General features: G+C 39.5%; 2 protein-coding genes across 2 annotated transcripts; both read right to left on the bottom strand.

Annotated features, from left to right (window-relative positions):
- Window positions 1-15,456: 15,456 nt before the first annotated feature.
- On the bottom strand, window positions 15,457-16,584 carry LOC140144132 (uncharacterized). The gene has a single exon (XM_072165968.1). It carries the CDS (start codon window positions 16,582-16,584, stop codon window positions 15,457-15,459), a length of 1,128 nt encoding a protein of 375 aa, XP_072022069.1.
- Window positions 16,585-16,681: 97 nt separating this feature from the next.
- On the bottom strand, window positions 16,682-18,475 carry LOC140144131 (uncharacterized). The gene has a single exon (XM_072165967.1). The coding sequence runs from the start codon at window positions 18,473-18,475 to the stop codon at window positions 16,682-16,684; it is 1,794 nt and encodes a 597-aa protein (XP_072022068.1).
- Between the last annotated feature and the right edge of the window lie 1,632 nt (window positions 18,476-20,107).

The following is a 20,107-nucleotide window of genomic DNA, read 5'->3' as shown; positions in this document are numbered from 1 at the left end:
ATTATACACTACTCTATTTATGTGCATGTCGCATGACGGAAGATCAATATCATAGAAAGCTGGTTTAAACTGACTTTTATTCAATTTATTTATTGGAGAAGGGAGAGAGAGAGAGAAAAGAGATAGCCAGGCAAAGAGTTTGTGTGTGTGGGGGGGGGTAAGGGTAAGGGAGAAAGAGAAACAGAGGGGGGAGAGCATTGGAAGTGGGAAGGAAAGGAGGGGAGAGGGGAGCTCAAGAGTGGAGTGGAATAATAGGGAAGAGTCGATATCGAGTGTGGGGAGGGGGAGGGAGGAGGTTATATATAGGTGGCGGAGGGAACATAGGTAAGAGGTATGGGTTGTGCTTTCCGGGGAATAATCTAATTCATAATCAAATCATCTACATCATCATGCATCGTTTATATTTCAGACAAATAAACAAAACACCCCCCCACCCCTCAATATATGCACATGATTTCTACATGTAGGCCTAGGAATCGTATATATCCATCCTTTATGTCTCAACGATGTCTATGCATAACTTATTTTATGGTGTCATGGAAGTGTGCCACCTACGGCAAGAGAGCATCAAAAATCGCCCGCGTTGTTAGATATCGATAATGAAAATGTTAGCACAATAGGCTATTATATACGTATGGTTATAGGCCATTATACTTTTGATTATATATACCCTCTTGTGTCCTCCCAGCACAATAGTGTTATGATTGCATACCAGTTCATCTCCACATTTTAATCCCTTGATTTTTGGTTTCTGAACAATAGAGAAACCAAAACTATATATTTGAAATGAGGGACTGACTTTCCTGTACTATATGAAATGTGGCGGGCGATTTAAAATGCACGTGCCCTTAGCAGACTACGATGCGTACGCACACTGCAGGGCAACGAACAATGGAAATTGCCATAATGCGCGCGCATACTGCCGGGCAATGACGTCACATGCCAAGTGGTCTATAAAGGGTGCACTAAAAAGGGGCACATGTAAGGCACCGTTCATGGATGGACTAACAATTGAATTAAAATCGAAAATAGGTCAAAATATTATGGCTTCAAAAGTATCCCACACAGTATATGATGGGAAGAAGAAAATGTCTTAGAGGGAAAATCACCCCCCCCCTCATAACACATGGTCCAAAATGGTTTTAAACGCTCAAAATAAATTGTATAGGCCTAATATTGAACCAGCATCTGAAACCAAAGAAAATGGACTGGACAATGTGCCCCTCAGGTCAATATATATTTATCATCCATGAGCCCCCCCCATGAAGCCCCCCCCCGACACACCCCTACACACACCCCACACACCACCACCGCCACAAATCATAAAGTCTCACTTTCCCACTTGTCATTTTATATCTTATGCAGTAGCATAAGCCTATGCCCAATGTTAAAGGATTTTCTTTTTGTCATTGGCTCTGTTATACGGTGTCAAAAATTACTCTTCCTTGGTATGATAATTTATCTTACCATGTTGACATAATATTTTTGGTGAGTTGTCTTTGCGAGATATTTTATATGGTCATGTTGAAATAATGCTGATAATAAGTCGACATGGCAAGATAATTATCTTGTCAAGTCGTGTCACTTAGACACTTCCGTACTATGCATTATGTTTGATAAAAGGTTTAATGAGGTTATTGGAATCACAATACTCTTATGAGTGTGACCGGGACGATGTTACAATTGTCATGTTCTACGGTAGCTGAAGATGGCAGAGAGCCAGGTCTCCAGATTGATTCAACAACCATTCATACAAATCCCAATCATGTTTTATTGTCCTATTATCGTGCGAATTGCCCCGTGGTAGGACAAAAATGTATTTAAATGAGAGGGACAATTAGTGACGTCGTATTGCATACCTTATTATTGTTAACCTGAACTAGTTTCTTGTATTATTCAGATTTCTTTTGATGCTTGATGATGTTGTATCACACTGTGCTGTTTGTTTTTGTAAATAGGCCCTTAATATAATAAACAATTTCCCTGAGAATCAAACATCTTGCGTTAATAAAAAAAAATAATATCACAATAACACTTGGATGTTTAAAATTATGTTATCCTTGATTAATGATAATAAATATTATTGTTTAATAAAACATTGGAAAAAAAGTCAGTTGGTCATCGGATTTCAAACTCGGGTAAGCGTATCTGGAGTCGAACGCCCGAACCATTAGGCCACGGGACTCTGCTGTAAATTACTGTGTCGAACTAACAGTATTTGTTATATGAATGGATGCGTCGTCCGATAAGAACAAAAGAATTGTGAAAAACTTGATTTTTTGGCAAATGGGGCTGAGAATTTGTATGTAGGGTATCACAGAAAATGCTAGGGTATATTTTTAAGTGAATCTGAAAAAGTAGTGTGAAAGCGATGTCCACCAAGGGCTGCAGATGTGTCCAAAAATCTGGATCAGTATTATTTTCCACTAATGTACGCTATGAAATACCGCGTGAAATAAAGCAAAAAAAGTTTGTTTATCATCAAACAGTGATTGACTGTAGGATTTGTGTTTCTCTTTGATGAATTAATGAGCTGTCAGGATATTACACTTGGGACTGTAAATAACATAAAGCATGGTTTTAGATACATTTTGTACCCAGCGAAAAATATCATAGAACAATGAAACTCAAGTGTTTTAATGTTAGCTGTAAATATAGTCTCGCGTGAGCATCTGTTTAGTCTTCTTTATCAGTCGTTTATCTTTAAAACTTGCTGGTCACGGCTACCGCGTGACTCTAATCAGCTGTATATTTTGAAGTACTCCACATGCGTGACACAGCACGATGAGCACGCTGATGTCAATCAATATATCCCACTTGAAGTCTTTATTAAGGTGACCCTGAAAGTTGTGCCCCAATACATATTATTTCAATAGAGATCAGTCATAATTGATGAGACACCGGTGTCTTAAGTGGTATAGAGTCCTCTGCCGCTTATAATTAATATGAGTGTTATTAAATAGGCAGGATAGGATGTCTGAAACGAGTTCTAAAAATATGGTCTTTCAGTGATAGCGATTCTGAAATTCGGAACATCATCATAATGATGTTCCTCCGAGTCCCCCCCACCCCTCTCCTTTCATCTCCCCAAGGGCTTTCCCTCGCTGATCCTATCCTGTCTTCTCATTTCTTCTCCTCTACTCTTATCTGTCATGGTTGACCGCAGCATGACTATGTCAGCGCAGGTGGCTAATATTGCAAAATCAGCCGATTTCCAGCTGGTTAACATTGAACGTGCTCGTAGAATGCTAACCACCCAATCTAGCAAACTCGCCATTCATACTCTTGTCACCCAAGGCTAGACTATTTCAATAGTTTGCTTGTCGGCATCAAGCGTCTTCATAATATCATTTCAGCGTACTGCTGCACGGTTAATTACCAAGAAACGTAATATGACTCGATCACAAATGATCTCATTGACATGCACTGGTTACCCATTAAGCAACGAGTTGATTTTAAAATACTGGTCTTCGTTTACAAATCTTCTCACAAACAAACTCCGGATTACATTTCTGGTGAAAAAACGTGTAAGACTATATACGTGTAACCTTATACGTGTAAGATTGCATAGTATACGTGTAAGATTGCATCTTAAACGTCTTAGACTCTAGCGGGTTGCTTAAATTGACTAATCATAATAAAGAATCCATATTTAAACCCCAAACAACCAATCTACATCTTACGCGTATTCATCTTCGACCAATGGAATCCCGCCATAGTATTTCTTACACGCGAAAGAATTGCCTATTAAGGATGGACGGTATTCCAATTTGACTAGTACATACGACGAGTGTCGAATAATATCCGAGCCTCGATATCAATATGTGCCACGGTATATTTCGCAAACATGATCATTTTACTTTGAAATTAGATGATATTGAGTACTAATTGACTCCAGAAAACTGAGAAAAAGTAACCAGAAAGTGAAATAAGTCAGGCTGTGACCATGACGGTCCAACAATCGGAACAATTCCTGAAGAGTTTTCGGCATACACTACAGGACATTGTAGCACTCATACAAATTCTCTACTTATCCTCGGTACGCCGCCAATAATAGTGCGTATCGTCTATCACTAAATTCAAAATCTTACACGTATAAAAAGTCGTGGGTGTTACAAATCTAATAACGTCTTTACATATTATTGGTCGAAATTTGCTACGCGTAAGATGATTGGTTGTTTGTGATTTCTTACTCTGTGATTCGTCAACTTAAGAATTCCACTTCATTCTTACACGTGTAAGATGCAACCTTACAGACATAAGATGCAATCTTACGCGTATGATATGTAACCTTAAACGTGTAACCTTACACGTTTGTCTTACACGTTTTTTTTAGACCACTTGGCCATTCATACAAACTGATCGCTGACGCCTTCGCTCCACAACATCATCAACACCACTATTCATTGAACAAAGACCTCAACGTTCAACATTCGCGGACAGGTCTTTCTCCTGCTATGGACCACGCATTTGGAACAAACTGGCCGAATACATCAGAAATGCAGAATCCATTGTCACTTTTAAGAAACTGGTTTAACAGCACCTGTTTGGAATTACGTATGATCATTAACTTTCTTTGTAATTGTGTATATTTTGAATTGATATCATGTATGTATTTGTCATTTGTTTGCATATGATTGCTCTGTGTATGTTTCCCCAGCGCCTTATAGTAGTGCAAGTTTTCTTGGTTTAGGCGCTATACAAGTTTCAGGGATTGATTGATTGATTGATTGATTGATTGATTGATTGATTGATTATCTCATCTCATCTCCGCTGTACTCCGCTCCTCCCCATCCCCTCCTCCCCTCCCCTCTCCTCTGCACAGATGTCCGCATTTTTCTTTGTGTTTTCTAAGCGCTCTCAAAGTTTAATTTTTTTCGGGCCTCGACTCCAGGTCCGGGTATAACGCACACCTCCCCCTCTGTGGAGGGCATAAATGGAGAGTTCGCAAAATCAGCACACACAATTAATCAAAAATACGTTTGCTCTCCGTTTTTGCGGAAATTTGCCATGCCGATTGAAACGCATTTTTTACAATATAGAAGCAGCCTATTATTATATAGCAGAGAAGTTTATAATTTCAAACAATTATTAAAAGTTGCGGTGGATGGTTTATCCAACTGATCCAATCTCACACTACACCCAAGGTTATTAATCGAGCTATTGACAAATGAAATTGAATGTTTCTGTACCGTTTGGGAAAGCGCTCAGTTTCATTTGTCAAAAGCCAATCAATTGTCGTGGCGGCGCAGCGACACTCAGCGTGTTTATAGTGGGAACAGGTGTGCGGTACATTGCGGTATAATTTCTATCAATTTGGCCCCCAGAATGCCAAGGTGTCTGCCATGGCCAGAGCATCTGTCATTCCTCTTAAAATGGTTACTGACATCTGGATGAAATTATGAATGACCTTGTTTTTCCCATTGCTATCTACTGATCTAAAGTCGGCATAAGAAGTAACGCAGCTCTTATAAATACGCCTATAGCTACTGAACTAATAATTAGTTTCACAATATTTTAACATAAAAAGAAGGATAATTTATTTACGCGCATTTTGATACCCAAGTTTTGTTCAATATTAACCATACAGCAGTGTTTTGAAACAAAGATACCCGAGTTTAACAGTTGCAGCTTTTTGTATTGATTTGGAGTAAGCGCGAAGATAATGGCGTGCTTTACGTGCTGGCATAATAAACACTGATCGCTGTAAACTGCAACTTTTAAATTCGGATATTTTTCTTTAAAAACAATACTGCGATGTTAACGTTGAGCGACATTTGACAAATGTGGTATCAAAATGCGCGTAAATAAATCTTCCTTCTCTCTATGTTGAACTTTGGTGAAAACAATTATTAGTTCTGAAGCTATAGGCGTATTTATAACAGCTGCGTCACTTTGGTGCAAAATTTATATGTAGGCCTACATAGATGATGTTGGAATAGCAGACAGAGATAATATGCAGTAGGAATGCGGTGGCACCGTGGCAGAACTCCAGATTTGTGAGAAACCTGATTGGTGATGATGTCCCTGTTTCAGAAGAATAAGCTCACATATTTATGATAGTTGGACATATATATTTAACATGTTTAATGGTGAAATGGACGCTTGAAAATGTTATACATCAAGGACGTGTCAAAGGCATCTGTATAAACTTGGTTGGGCTGAAGGAATAGAATACCTCACAGGAAATACTGCCTACCGATCAGATCTGGACAAGCAAATGTAGATCTCTATCATCAAAAGGTTCACAAAGATTTGTACAACTACGACTTGTACAACTACAACTACGACGACGATGGTCTTAACTGTAAAATCCTCGAGAATCATTACACTAACCTATTCCTCTACAGGCGCGTACATATAGTCCGTAGCGTGTAGCCCTGGTTTTTCTGTGTTTTTTCTCCTCCTTTTCCTCCTCCTCCTCCTCCTCCTTTTCCTCCTCCTCCACCTCCTCCTCTTCCTACTCAGGGGCGTAGCCAGCTTTCTTGATCGGGGGAGGGGGGAAAATAAATATTTCGGGCCAAAGACAAAAACATTTTGCGGTTCCATTATTTTGACCTGGTATTATCGGTGATATACATATATACCGTTGTAACATCATAAGTCTTTGATCTTCCAAGAAAAAGCTTTACTGGGACAATGTGCGCGCGTGGGTGGCAACCTTTTTGTATTTTTTACACAATGTTGGCCCATGATCGAAGTGAACAGGAAAAGGGTTTTATTGGGACAATGTGTGCGCGTAGCGAGTACAAACTTTTTACCCTTTCATACCTTTTTCTTTTCCTTCGCCATGCCGATTTTCTCTTTAATTTTTTTCAGGGATACTTTACCCCTGCCCCCTTGCTGTGTACACTACTGCTCCTCTTATGAAACAAGGCTAGCTCTAAAATTGCAAAGTCCCAGGGCCCTGGATGAATTCACGAGCAAATGGATGTGAGAGCACTTGTAGGTCTGAAAAAGAATGGGCACAAAACAAACAAAAACACAACGCTTAAGGGCTGTCATTTTCTGCTGAAGGGGGGTGTCACAAATTTACAAAAAGTCGGCGTCAATAAAATTGCGCCCCCCCATTTCGACAACAACAAGTTTATGACCACCCCCCACACCACCACCGATACACCTTACCCCTAAACAGGCTATAATTTTATTGAAATCATTGTTTTTGAATAAGATAAACACAATTTCTTGTGACTCCCTGCATTTTGGTCATCAAAATTGTATGACCCCCTATTTTTCCTTCCAAAAATGAATGACCCCCCCCCCCCAGTATATTTGGGAACTCCCCCTTCCAAAGAAAATGATAACCCCCTTATTTCAGTTTGATTCGATGCAAAAATATTTTGGACTCATCAAATCAGCCAAAATGGTATGTGTGTTGCACAAATCGTAAAACGGGAAATCTAGATTTCGACGATTTTTTTTCGTCGTCTGACGCTTTCCGTAACTTTGTTGTTTCTAGTCTATTAGGAGGGAATGATTATCTAATACCATACACTTATTCGAAAATAATTGACAATATTCATGTAAAAACATAAATTGAGAAATATAATGTAAAAAACATTTTGATATCCACATTAGCTACTCTGTATTGCATATTTATTAGCACGGTCGATCGCATTGACTGAAAGGCTTGAATGGTCTGTTACATAACAACGCGAATTAGTCTAGGTACGGTGTACTAAAAGGTGGGACTGAATTTAAACCCAAAATGACTCACAAAAGCAGGAGTAGGATACTGTAGGATGTGCAGTGTCACGTGGTTCAAATGAGCCTATAGTTAGTCAATTTAAGAAACAAGAACTCCTACAAAAGGGAAGTGACACAAACAAAGTGTGTGACGAATTTGAACCTTTTTTTGTGTTAGAGGGAATAGTAATTCACAACCCATAAAGATTTGCAAAGTACGAGTTGTTCACATTTTATGATTATGGAAGAAACTGTGCCCTTTAATGAAGATAGTTCAGCAGGTAATGCATTGATCCAGGGAATTGGGATGGATATAATTTAGTTCGTGTACCTCTCCACAAAATTTACCTTAGAACTGACTTAGTTTCTGTCCTGTAATCATACACTCTTGTTCCGGCAGTTAACAGTCGCCAAGTATAAGAAGAAAAGTTTAAGATTTTTAAACAATTAATGTTCAAAGACGTGATTTTGCGCTTAATCTGCAAAGTTTAACGTATGTTAAAAGACTGTTAAACTCGAGCGTATAAAGGTGGTTATTTTTTGTTACGTTAAAAGGCGTTAAACTGTGTAATGTTTAGTGGAATTGTACTTTACCTGCTTAACGATACATCTCGCGCCACGGAATTTTAACCAATTATTGTTTAAAATGACAAAAGCAAATGGCGGCCACGAGTGAATGCTGGTCATGCAGCTTATGGTCTCCTGAAACTTCGTTCAAATAGGTAGGTTTGAGTCAATCAGGTTGCACCAAACTCGAGATTCTTTTGATAAGTTATGCATAGAAATCGTTGAGACATAAATGATGGATATTGATGCGTTCATTTGCTAGATTTAACAACGTCATTGGGATTGACATTCTAGCGATACTGTACTGTACTGTTCTACGTGCACGGTACATGTATATCACCAATGTGTGTACCGCGATGTTCAGTTTTGGGCATACGCACAATAGCTTACAATGTAGACGAGATGCATTGAAGTATCGGTATGCTGGATACCGTATCGAGTGTGTGGATTTATTAGCGTTGATGTATTGTATTTTAGCATTGTATCGTAATGCATGCGAGAGAGAAAGGCTTACTAGATTTTAATTTTTTACTCGGATACATAGCGGGTTGAACTGATAAAAAAACCCAAAATACTTTATGCATGAAATTGTATTTTTGGACGAATCTCACAGTTGACCAAGATCTGATGACTTCAAATCTATCATGAATTATGTTTCAGTATAAAATTTAAAAAAAAAAGAAAGAAAGAAAGTCCCAATCATAATTAAATCCAATACAACCATTGATTAAGCAGTTGTATTTCTTAGACAATCCTTAGATAAAATAGAACATATAAATCATTATCTGTTTTGAGTTATTAAGCAAATATTGATTAAAAGACCTTAAACAACCTAGTTGGTTAAGCACTTAAACTTGAAGCTGGTTAAAGTGCTATATGCATTTATTGGTTAAAAGTTTTAACCAACTATTGATTTGAGCCTTAAACAACAAGAAAATTAAGGGCCCTTAACCAATATTTCGACGAGAGGACCACGTAACTAACACGAGTTTAAGATTGATTAAGGTTGTTTAAGACTTTTTTAATTGGCGAAATAAGAGTGTAGGAGTTAGACATGAATTGCCACTGAAAGGAATTTCCATGCTGTTAGGAAATGAATTCGCAGGAGGGGGAGGCCTTTTCTGACCCAAACTCAAAGATAAGTCCAGTTTGCAAGATGATAATAGCAAGGAAAACTATTATGTGCAGTTACACGGGCATTAGGAGGACACTGAACTCGTAAACGAATTTCTCCCCTAAATTAAAGTTCCCAAAGGCTACAATTTTTGAGTGAAAACAATATGTCGAGATACCGTTGCGACTGCAACGCCTGCCATTTTTTTTTCGCCATGGGCTGGTTAACCCTGAATTTACACTTAATTTAGGTGAAATTTTTCTTGGGTCAAATCTCTAGCATGGAAAGTTTGCTATATCTTTATAAATATAATGATTGTTTGTACTAGATTTGGGGTTTTGCGTCTCATATTTGAAAGAACCAATGTTTAATTGCAATAATTTGAAACCACAAACCAAAACTGTGACCTACGAGATTGGGCTATGAGTTTACATTTTGCCAATTTGGCAATATGGTTTTATTACATTTTGCATATGCATGACTTTCTTATGATGACCTTCAAAATGTGGCTATTTTCAGAAAAAGGGATGAGGTTTAGGCAGATATAAACTATGCTGGATAAGTTTTTTGTTCATGAATGAAATTTTGCGAATGACTCAGTCCAGATTGACACCCAACACATTGAAAATGATTAAATCTTTTTAATTAACACTTGTCCAAGTGTTGTTCCAATCTGGAACAAATGGCAATGAAATTCCTATTGGCCAAAGTTCCCTAATATATAGTCAGTTATACCACATACATCCACCACTAGAATGTTTGTATTATACTGAAAAACGGATTCCATTATAAGAAACCCGATTAGTTGTGCCAAACACACAAAACTACTAGCATTCCAAGTACGTGTCAATGCAAAATAATGAAACATGATCTTCATCCATGACGTTGCCTTTTTTAAAGACAGTTCTTGTTTAAAGGTTACTTGCGCGAATGATTTCTCAGTAACGAATTGGCTCATTTTGATGTTGTTTTTTTCTTTTGCTTCATTTCATGTAAATCTAAACGGCTAAAGAGTCATTTTTTTTAAATTGTTTAACGTTTGGTCTCTACGGTCCGTCACATGTGGCCAAATACCTGATTTGTTTGGGGAAAATGTGGGCAAATGCTATTTTTACGCGTATATTTCTTGTTTTTTCTTCAAAATTGCTCTTTAGGAGGGTTAAGACATGTCTAAGTAATGTATGTGTCAAATTTCAACGCAATAGGAAATTGAGTTACTGAAAAAAAGCTGTGTGCAATGTTTAAAATTGACGCGAAACGACATTTTGCTGAAATTGACGTTTTAAAATTGACATGTCAGTCCTATGGCAGGGCGTTTGGGAGTTCAGGAAAGTCATGAACAAATTCTGAGATATTTTTGGTGGTCCACTCTGAGAAAAGGTGTTTCTGAATATTGCAAAACATGTCACACTTGCCAAGTAGTAGGAAAGTAGAATCAGAAAATACCCAGGCCAAAAATCACCTGCTTCCGAGTTCACGCATAGTACATTATGGCTGTTAATCAAGTGATAATACAGAATCATACAATGATTAAACTTAGAAAAATTACACAGATCTTTTTATTAGCTGAAGATCTGATGAGATTCATTTGATGGTCTCAGTTCTTGATCCAAGATCCAGCAATGTCCAAGATCCTGTCTATCCAAGGTAAACCCTTGGTATACCACAATCTCAGTCCAATGTCCCAATGACCATGATTTCACTATCCTAGCTGCTATGCTAGTGCTTTCCAAATGGTCTTCTATGTTGACCGTAAACTCCTCTATCGGAGATCTGTTGAGCAGACTTTCTGCCATCATGCCCCAGGCGAAGGATAACAATCCTAGGAAGTCCAAACCTACCAACAGACATCACCTGAAAGTCGTTATTATATATTTCCAAGGTATACGGTGTAAAAAAAATAATCTGCAAACATTCTTGGACATTAATCAGCCTGATGTGGTAATTGGTACGGAGACCCGTATTGATAGTACAATCCTGTCAAGTGAAATATTTCCGCCTGATTACAATGTTACAAGGAAAGATCGTGACTTACATGGTGGGGATGTGCTAATTGCTCTTAAGGGTGATCTTATAGGCACGCACAGACCTGACTTGGACACGAATTCAGAAATATTATGGACTAAGTTGGATAGAATGGGGCCCTAATCCCTGCTGATTGGAGCATTCTACCGCCCACAGCTTAATACTCTCCCAGAATATGAATGCTTCGCAACTCACTGGATAAAATAAACCTGTCCAAAGGTCACCAGGTGTGGCTTGGAGGCGACTTCAACCTGTCAGGTATTAACTGGACCAGTGTTTCTACCACACCGGGGGGCTATAAGCCAGGTTTGTCACGTGAATTTATTGACATGTAAATGATAAGGGTTTTGAGCAGATGGTTACTAAGCCTACAGGATCAACAATATTCTTGATCTGTTTCTCATCACGCACTCTACCCTGGTGGAGAAATCAACCGTCCGGCCAGGCATGAGAGACCATGACGGGATACCGTTCATCATTGTCAACACAAGACCACGTAAAATCAAGCAAAAACCTAGGAGAATTGCCCTGTACAAGAAAACCAACGTTTCCAGCTTAAAGGATGCGATCACTAAATTGTCTGACAGCAGTACCAATGAGTTCGGTAATAGTGACAGATCAGTTGACGTTGTGTGGAGTGGCTTCAAAGAAGGATTGACGGATGCTATGAACAAGTCCATTCCTTCTAAGTTAATCACCAATGGTAAACAACCTCCCTGAATTTTTCAAGACATCAAGAGACTGCATAGACGCATCAACGGGCTTGTAGTCGTTACAATAAAACCAAAGACCCAGAAGATCATGCGAGATTCCAATATCTTAGGAAGGGGGCTATAAGGAAGACAAGAAGGCAGCATAGAAGTTATGTAAAGCGCTCATGTTCTGCAACTTCAAAAAGCTTCTGGGGATTCATGAAGAGCCTAAAACAATACACTTTTGATATTTGCTTCCTCAGAGACAAAGGTGAACTCGTATCTGATAGCACTCAAAAGACCGAAATACTCAAAACTCAAGTCTTTACACAGGAATATATGAGTAGCATGCCTTAAATGGACTCTGAACCTTCTCCAGCTATGCCTGAAATTAAGATCAGTATCAAATGTGTTCACGAACTTCTTGCCGACCTAAAGCCCAATAAAACAACAGGTCCAGACGATCTACCAGCCCTCATTCTCAAAGAATATGCTCAAGAGATTGCGCCCGCACTTGCCCGCATTTTTCAGAGATCAATTGGCACGGGAAGTTTGCCGGAAGATTGGAGAAGAGGAAACATCAGCCCAATCTTCAAAAAAAAGGAGATAGGACGAAGGCCTCCAACTACCGCCCTGTGTCCTTGACATCGATATGCAGCAAGCCATTAGAACACATTCTTCATTCATGCATAATGAATCACCTAATAATAAATCCAAAATCTGGTTAAATATGCCCCTACAGTGACTAATTTAACCATTATATGTTGTTCATTGATTTTGGCGGCCATTTTGAAAAAAAGCTCCCTCAGCTGTGACCTCCTGTTACCTTCATATTAATAACCTGACTTAGTAGTACATTATTGCTATCAATAAAAATCCAAAATATGGTTAAATATGTCCTAAAGTGACTAATTTAACCATATATATTGGATTTTGGCGGCCATTTTGAAAACAAGCGCCCTCACGGAAAATTTCTTAGGTTACGGGCTTTTTACCCAACAAATTCCTGTTCCCCTTGCAAAACTGGTCCAGATAAACCATATGAGAATTTCTGGTTCTCCATGTGGTACTTAGCTCAGTTTTAACATGGTCTATTGTGTCTATGTCTATTTTCAATAATTCTGCCGTAAATTCATCTTTGCCACCAGATTTTCCATTTTCAACTTTCAAACTGCTGCTCTAATTTCTGCTTTTGAGATGTGGCTATCAGGGATGTCCTCATGGCCTCTATTACCTGCACTTGATCATTATTGTCAATTTAATTCCTCTAATTCTGGGTTGATTGGTAATGGTCAGTTTAGAACTTTTTCAAAATGTTCTCGATAACTTGTTTTCCTTGCAGATTAGTGTAGGGGCAAACTTGCTTTGCTCCCCTGGTTAGCAGAAGCTTGGTACTAAATAATACAATCTTCGATGACTCGGAACCAACAACAAAAAGTGACACAAATCATCACAAATCCAAGGATACACTTTAGCTGAAACGTATCTTGATGATGTTTATTATCTTCACTTGCTAATCTTCTTCTAGTTCTTGTCACAAATAATCGTTATGTTGGTTCAGGTAAAGATTAATTGTGTCTTTACCGAGAGCTTCTACACTACAAGACATCAAAAACCAAGATGACAGCCTCCAGTGCCAAATTCGGCACCAAATTACATGTGATTGATGGGCTGCAGGCTATGTTTAGCTTATACTTCAAGGGCGCTCATCACATAAACAAACATGCCATAGGAATGCAATGGTTAAGGATGCACAACACTTAAACAAACTTTGAATTTAGGTAAATGGCATCAACATTCCGGCGCCTAATTGTCTGCTACCAGCAACAATTCTTCTTAAAACATAGTTTTGGTGTGCCATTTACTGACAAAACTGAACCTTTTACAAGAGGTGCCTTTGTGACCCCTTAAACTTCAAACATCAAACTTGACTGATTTTGAAACATGAATAAATTTGTGAAATCAAAAAACCTTTATCTGAGATTCACTTGTGTGATAAAAACTTGTATCAATGCTATGATTCAAAACAAAAAAAACATTTCAAAAATTTCAAGTGATTTGATCCAAAAGAAAAAATAAACTGAGTTTTGGAAATTTCGAAAAGTGATTTTAGCTTCACATGAAAGAATTATTTGGCTTCATTTTACAAGTTAGATGATGCTGCACTCGAGAGATAACTGCCCATGCCAACCAAAATTACATGAAACAAAACCAAACAAAAGCCCACACAACAGGCAAATTTTGGTGAGATTGGAAAAGCCAACTGAACACATGGGAGATACTATTTAAGTGCAACATGATCACAACATATCAACATGAACAAACAATGTTTAGTTTATAAACTAGAAATGCAGTATGTTGCTGTCCTTTAGATGAAAGTACATAACTCCTTGCATGCGAATATCTTGTTTGGTACACCTTGTAAATGAGAATACAACTTGATATAATATGACTGCCTGTGCACAACCATAGCAGCCATGAGAAAAACACAACTTGATATAATATGACTGCCTGTGCACAACCATAGCAGCCATGGCCCAAATTTGCAAATTCAGTCAATCCAGGTTATAGTCAAAACACCAGATGCTGATAGGATGCATTTACTTGCAAAGTACATGTGAATAGGAATACACAATTACAAACTTGAGTGAAATTATTTCAGACCTCGATCATGCATACCCTTTGATTAATAGCAGAGCAACAATTTCAAGAGAAATCAAATTTGAGCATTATCGAGATTCCAAAATACACGCACGGAACATACTTTCAAAAGGGTGTATCCCAAATATGGTTTACATGCTGGCTGTACACATCCACAAATCGTGCACACATTTTAAGCAGTAGAATACGATGTAGAATCTTGCAAATTAACTCCATGGGCCTGTGGTGTACCAAACTTTAAACAAACTTGCTAATGATGCACAATGGTTCCATCGGTACAAATTGCATGCATAGGATTCTTCTTTACAAAATCAAATTCACAGATGTGGTGATCGGTGACAAACATGTTCATTCTTGATCTTGACGATGAGTTGTATACGAATCTGGCAACTTCACACTAAACGCAGACACGTCGCTGTAGAGATGAATCACCAGTCTTCACTTCTGTAGTTCAGGTAGGTTCATCTGTCGTCACATCTGGTAGATCTCATGATGAATTTGACAGTTTGCATCAGTTGTTCCAAAGTGAAAGCAAGGTGTCAGCTTGCCTTTCATGGCAATTTAACGTAAACTGATGGTTAGTCTTATTTTATATATCAGCTGATCCGTAGCTTAGCCTCCAGACTAAGTGGCAATTTAGCTTAGCTGATACCTTTTGGTTATAACGGTTTCATTGGCTTGTTGTTATAACACTATTAGTTCTTTAGTGCTTTACAAGTCCAGGCGTTTCACTGGTTTCAATGTTCGTCGTGGTCTTGCTTCTGGAGTACCTGACACTGATACAGTTTCATTGTTGGTAGCACTGGACGTAGTTTTAGGCTTGGTACTTGGGTTACCCAGTGCTTGTACTGATGGATGAGTTGAAGTAGAATCTTTCTTCACTCCTATATCTAGATCTGGGACTTCTGATTCCAACAGCAAACACAGTTTATCAATGGGTCTGGTGAGAATGCTTGTCCTAGTTTTCACCCTCACACGTCGAACCAGTCCATCACTTGCAGGGAGAGTTTCGATCACCCTTCCTAGCGGCCAGACGTTTCTGGGAGTAGATTCATTTACAACCATGACGACATCTCCCACCTTGGCATTTCGCTGTGGGTGAATCCACCTTTGTCTTTGCTGTAACTGAGGAAGGTATTCCTTGATCCATCTGCGCCAAAACAGGTCTGCCAGATACTGGACTTGCCTCCACCGACGCTTGGCATACTGACTCAGCTTTCCTGCAGCGGCTGGTGGTAAGATCATGTCACTCTTTAGTTGAAGAAGGTGATTTGGTGTAAGTGGCTCTAAATCAGATACTTCTCCAGGAACATTGGTGAGTGGTCGGCTGTTAACTATGGCTTCTATCTCACACAGTAATGTACGAAGAGAGTCATCTGTTAGTGTTTGTTCCTTTATAACAGAGCACATCACTTTCCTGATTGTCCGTATTTGACGTTCCCAGATGCCTCCATGGTGACTTCCTGCTGGTGGATTAAAGGTCCACTCAATCTCTCTTTGCAGAAGGTAGTCATGGATTCTGTCTTGATTCCAAGCTGCAATTTCTCGGCGTAACTCTCTTTCTGCCCCTATCAAATTGGTGCCATTGTCAGAGCGGATCTGTTTCACTTGGCCTCTTCTGGACACGAATCGTCGTATGACATTCACGCAGGCATCGGTATCCAAAGACGCTGCCATTTCAATGTGTATGGCTTTGGATGCAAGGCAGACGAACACTACACCATATCGCTTGACTATACTACGGCCTTGTTTAACTTCTAGTGGACCGAAATAGTCCATTCCAACTCTTGAAAATGGTGGCTCTCCTGGAGTGACTCTGTCTTTGGGAAGATCACTCATCATCTGCTGTTGTACTTTTGCATTCCTCTTTCTGCAGGTGATGCAACTGTTGATAACCTTTCTAGCTGCTGCATTAGCATTTGTTATCCAGTACTTCTTATGCAGGTGAGCCAACATGTGGTTTGTGCCCCCCATGTCCAGTTGCTTCATGAACGTCATGTAAAATCAACTTTGCAATGTGGGACTTCTTTTGTATGATTGATGGAAATTTTGTCTTTTCAGGTAGAGCTGACTTAGCCAGTCGACCACCTACTCTGACTACTCCATCTTCTATAAATGGATTAAGTCTGTAGAGAGGACTTGCTTTCTTAATCTTGCTAACTTGTCGCAAGTTGTCTTCTGGCTGACTGTCATTACTTCTCAATTGCAGCTCTTTTAGTGTCTTAATTTCTTCTGGATATGCCTTGGTTTGGACATATACTATCACAGCTCTTTCTGCTTCTTGCATGTCAGCAACATTAAGCAAATCTGTAATGTTGCCATGCTCTTCATTCTCATCATTCTTTCTACCGTCATCATCTCCATTATCAACTCTATCATCAACTCTATCATCATCTCTATCATGACAGATCTTACGGAGATATTTCTTGACTCTGAGGATCCATGCAACACAACGACAAAGTTGATACCATGAGGAGAATCGTGTAAGTAGTTTCTCCATTGTATCTGTTGCTTCTTCTGTCAACGCTGTGTTGACTACTAATTTCCTTTTAACTTCTGGATCATCAGCTAGCTCTTCAGCGCTGTTTCCAATGGTAGTCTTTGGCCACTGGTTTTCTGCTTTGTGTAAGAAGTCTGGACCATCAGTCCACCTTCTATTCTTGAGGAAGCAATCAACGGCTAAGCCCCTTGAGCAATCGTCTGCAGGGTTTGAGCTGGTTCCTACATACTTCCATTGGTGTGGCTGGGAGCCATCTCTAATCAATGCGACTCGATTAGCCACAAAGGTGTGGAATCTGGCGGTGTCATTGTTAATATACTTGATCACGGTCTGACTATCAGTCCAGAAGTATGTGCTTTCGACTTTCAACTGTAGTTCCTTTTGCAACATGTTGTTGACCTTTACTGCCATTGCAGCTGCAGTTAACTCTAGGCGAGGTATAGTTATGATCTTCAAAGGAGCAACTCTTGCCTTGGCTGTCAGGAGAGTAAGATGCACTTGACCACTCTCATTAACGAATCGTAAGTAACTCACTGAACCATACCCCTTCTGACTTGCATCACAGAAGTGGTGCATCTGGACTTCACTTTCTTCAAAGTCCTTGGGCTTGAAACATCTTTCGATGGTGAAATCTGACAATTTCGGTACTTCATCAAGCCATCTTTCCCAACGGGTCAGAAGCTCACTAGGAATAGACTCATCCCAACCAAGCTGCAGCTTGCGTAAGTTCTGCAGTATTTGTTTTGCTGGCAGGATTGCTGGAGCAACAAATCCTAGCGGGTCATAGATGGAGCTTACAGTTGCTAGGATGCCTCTTCTGGTAGGAGGTCTCTCTTTCACCTTAATATGGAAGCCAAACCTGTCGGTTTCTGGTGACCATAGCAACCCCAGCACCTTTTCTGATGGTAACTCTTCATTCTTCAAATCTAGTGTCTTTGTAGTCTCAGCTCTATCGTCTTCAGGAACTGACTGCAACACTTCTCTTGAGTTACTCAACCACTTGGTCAACTTGAAACCACCATCCTTACACAAATTGGTGAGATCACTGACGAGTTGAATAGCTTTGCTTTCACTTTCGATAGATTTGAGGTAATCATCGACATAGAAGTTGGACAGCACTGTGTTGCATACTTCTTCACTGTATTTCTCCTTACCATCATCAGCGGTCTTTCTCAGTGCGAAATTCGCACATGAAGGAGACGAAGTTGCACCAAACAAGTGCACATTCATCCTATATTCCTTCAGAGGCAGACTCAGGTCACCGTAGGGCCACCATAGAAATCTTACTAAGTCTCTGTCTGATTCTGGTACACGCACTTGATGGACATTGCTTTTATATCTGCTACAACTCCAACAGGGTGCTCTCTAAACCTCGTCAACACACCTACCAAGTTGCTTGTCAAGTCGGATCCTTTTAGTAATTGTGAGTTTAAAGACTGGCCCATGTACTTCGCCGCACAATCAAATACAACTCGCAGCTTGCCCTTGGTGGGGTGAAACACCCCATGGTGGGGGACATACCACACCTTGCCATCCTTTCTATTACATGCATCTTTGGGCACTTCTTCTGCATAATCATTTTTAAACATATCATTCATGAATGCAGTGTATTGGTCGTTGAAAACCGAGTCCCTTTCTAACTTCCTCTTCAGATGGCATACCCGCAATTCGGCTTGATGTATATTGTTCGGCAATTCCATGTCATCATCTTTGAGCGGGAAACCTACTTGGTAGTGCCCATCTACATACTTGATTGATGCTTCTACTCTGTTTAGGAATTGTCCTTCACTCACGCTTCTCTCTGGTTTGTCATCAATGATTCACTCATTGAACTCAGCGTTGTAGAGTTTCTCTAATTGCTGGTCAATAGTGTCATGTGCTTTAATTCTGTGGATGACTGATGTCCTTTTGTGTTCTTTATTTTTGATACCATACACTGTCCATCCAAGTCTAGTTTGGCAGGCGAAAGGTCCTTCACCTTGGCTGTTTACTACATGTATTGGCTCAAATGCCTTAGGCACATTATTTCCTATGAGGAGACCAATATGGCATTGAGATTCATCACTTAATCTTCCTAGCTTAACTTCTTCCATATAAGGAATTGCATCAATATCATCCTGGTTAATAATGTCAGCCAAGTCACCAGGGATCTTATCTTGTGTGTATGCCTTTGGAAGAGAGATGATATTATTTCTGTTCATGTCAGAAACTTCTAAATCTTGGATGACTTCACTGTCTACTATGATATCATCTGTTATGGTTTCAATTTCCAGCTTGGTTTTCTTGCCCTTAACATGTAGTTCCCTTTGCAGCCTTTCAGAACAGAATACAGCATCACTGCCGTTGTCGAGATAGGCGTAAGTTTATACAGACATTCTGAAAACTCTTGAGTAGACTATGACTGGTATTATTGTGGGATATGATTCGCTAGATTTAGCTCCGGCGCCTGTAAGCCCACAAGTCTGATTGGCAACTTCACCAGACTTCTGTGTCTCTTCCTGTTTCACATGTAGCACTGTTGGATGGCGCTTTTTACATGTCTTGCAGGTAAGCTTGTATTTGCAGATTTTACTGTAATGTGTTGCTTTCTTTAGGTAGCCAAAACAAACTCCCAACTCTCTTAGATACTGCAACCGGTCACTTATAGGCTTTTCCTTCAATTTGTTACACATTTCCAAAGTGTGATCTTTACCCTTGCAATATGTACACGGCTTGTCGGCTCCTGGGCTACTTGACGACACATTTGGCCTGGCTCCTGGACTATATGACATTACATTTGGTCTGGCTCCTGGACTATTTGATGTCACACTTGCCGACACAGCTTCTGTGATTGTTGCTAGATTTCTTCTAGCTTTATAAGTC

Source organism: Amphiura filiformis, unplaced genomic scaffold (genome assembly GCF_039555335.1).
Source record: "Amphiura filiformis unplaced genomic scaffold, Afil_fr2py scaffold_41, whole genome shotgun sequence".
NCBI classification, from domain to species: Eukaryota; Metazoa; Echinodermata; class Ophiuroidea; order Amphilepidida; family Amphiuridae; genus Amphiura; species Amphiura filiformis.
Note: the sequence above shows the minus strand (reverse complement) of the source record. Positions and strands in the feature narration are given on the sequence as shown.

What these genes read in the sequence shown, in the direction of transcription:
- LOC140144132 (XM_072165968.1), bottom strand. Translation starts at nt 16,584, where the DNA reads ATGAGTGATCTTCCCAAAGACAGAGTCACTCCAGGAGAGCCACCATTT.
- LOC140144131 (XM_072165967.1), bottom strand. Translation starts at nt 18,475, where the DNA reads ATGAATGTGCACTTGTTTGGTGCAACTTCGTCTCCTTCATGTGCGAAT.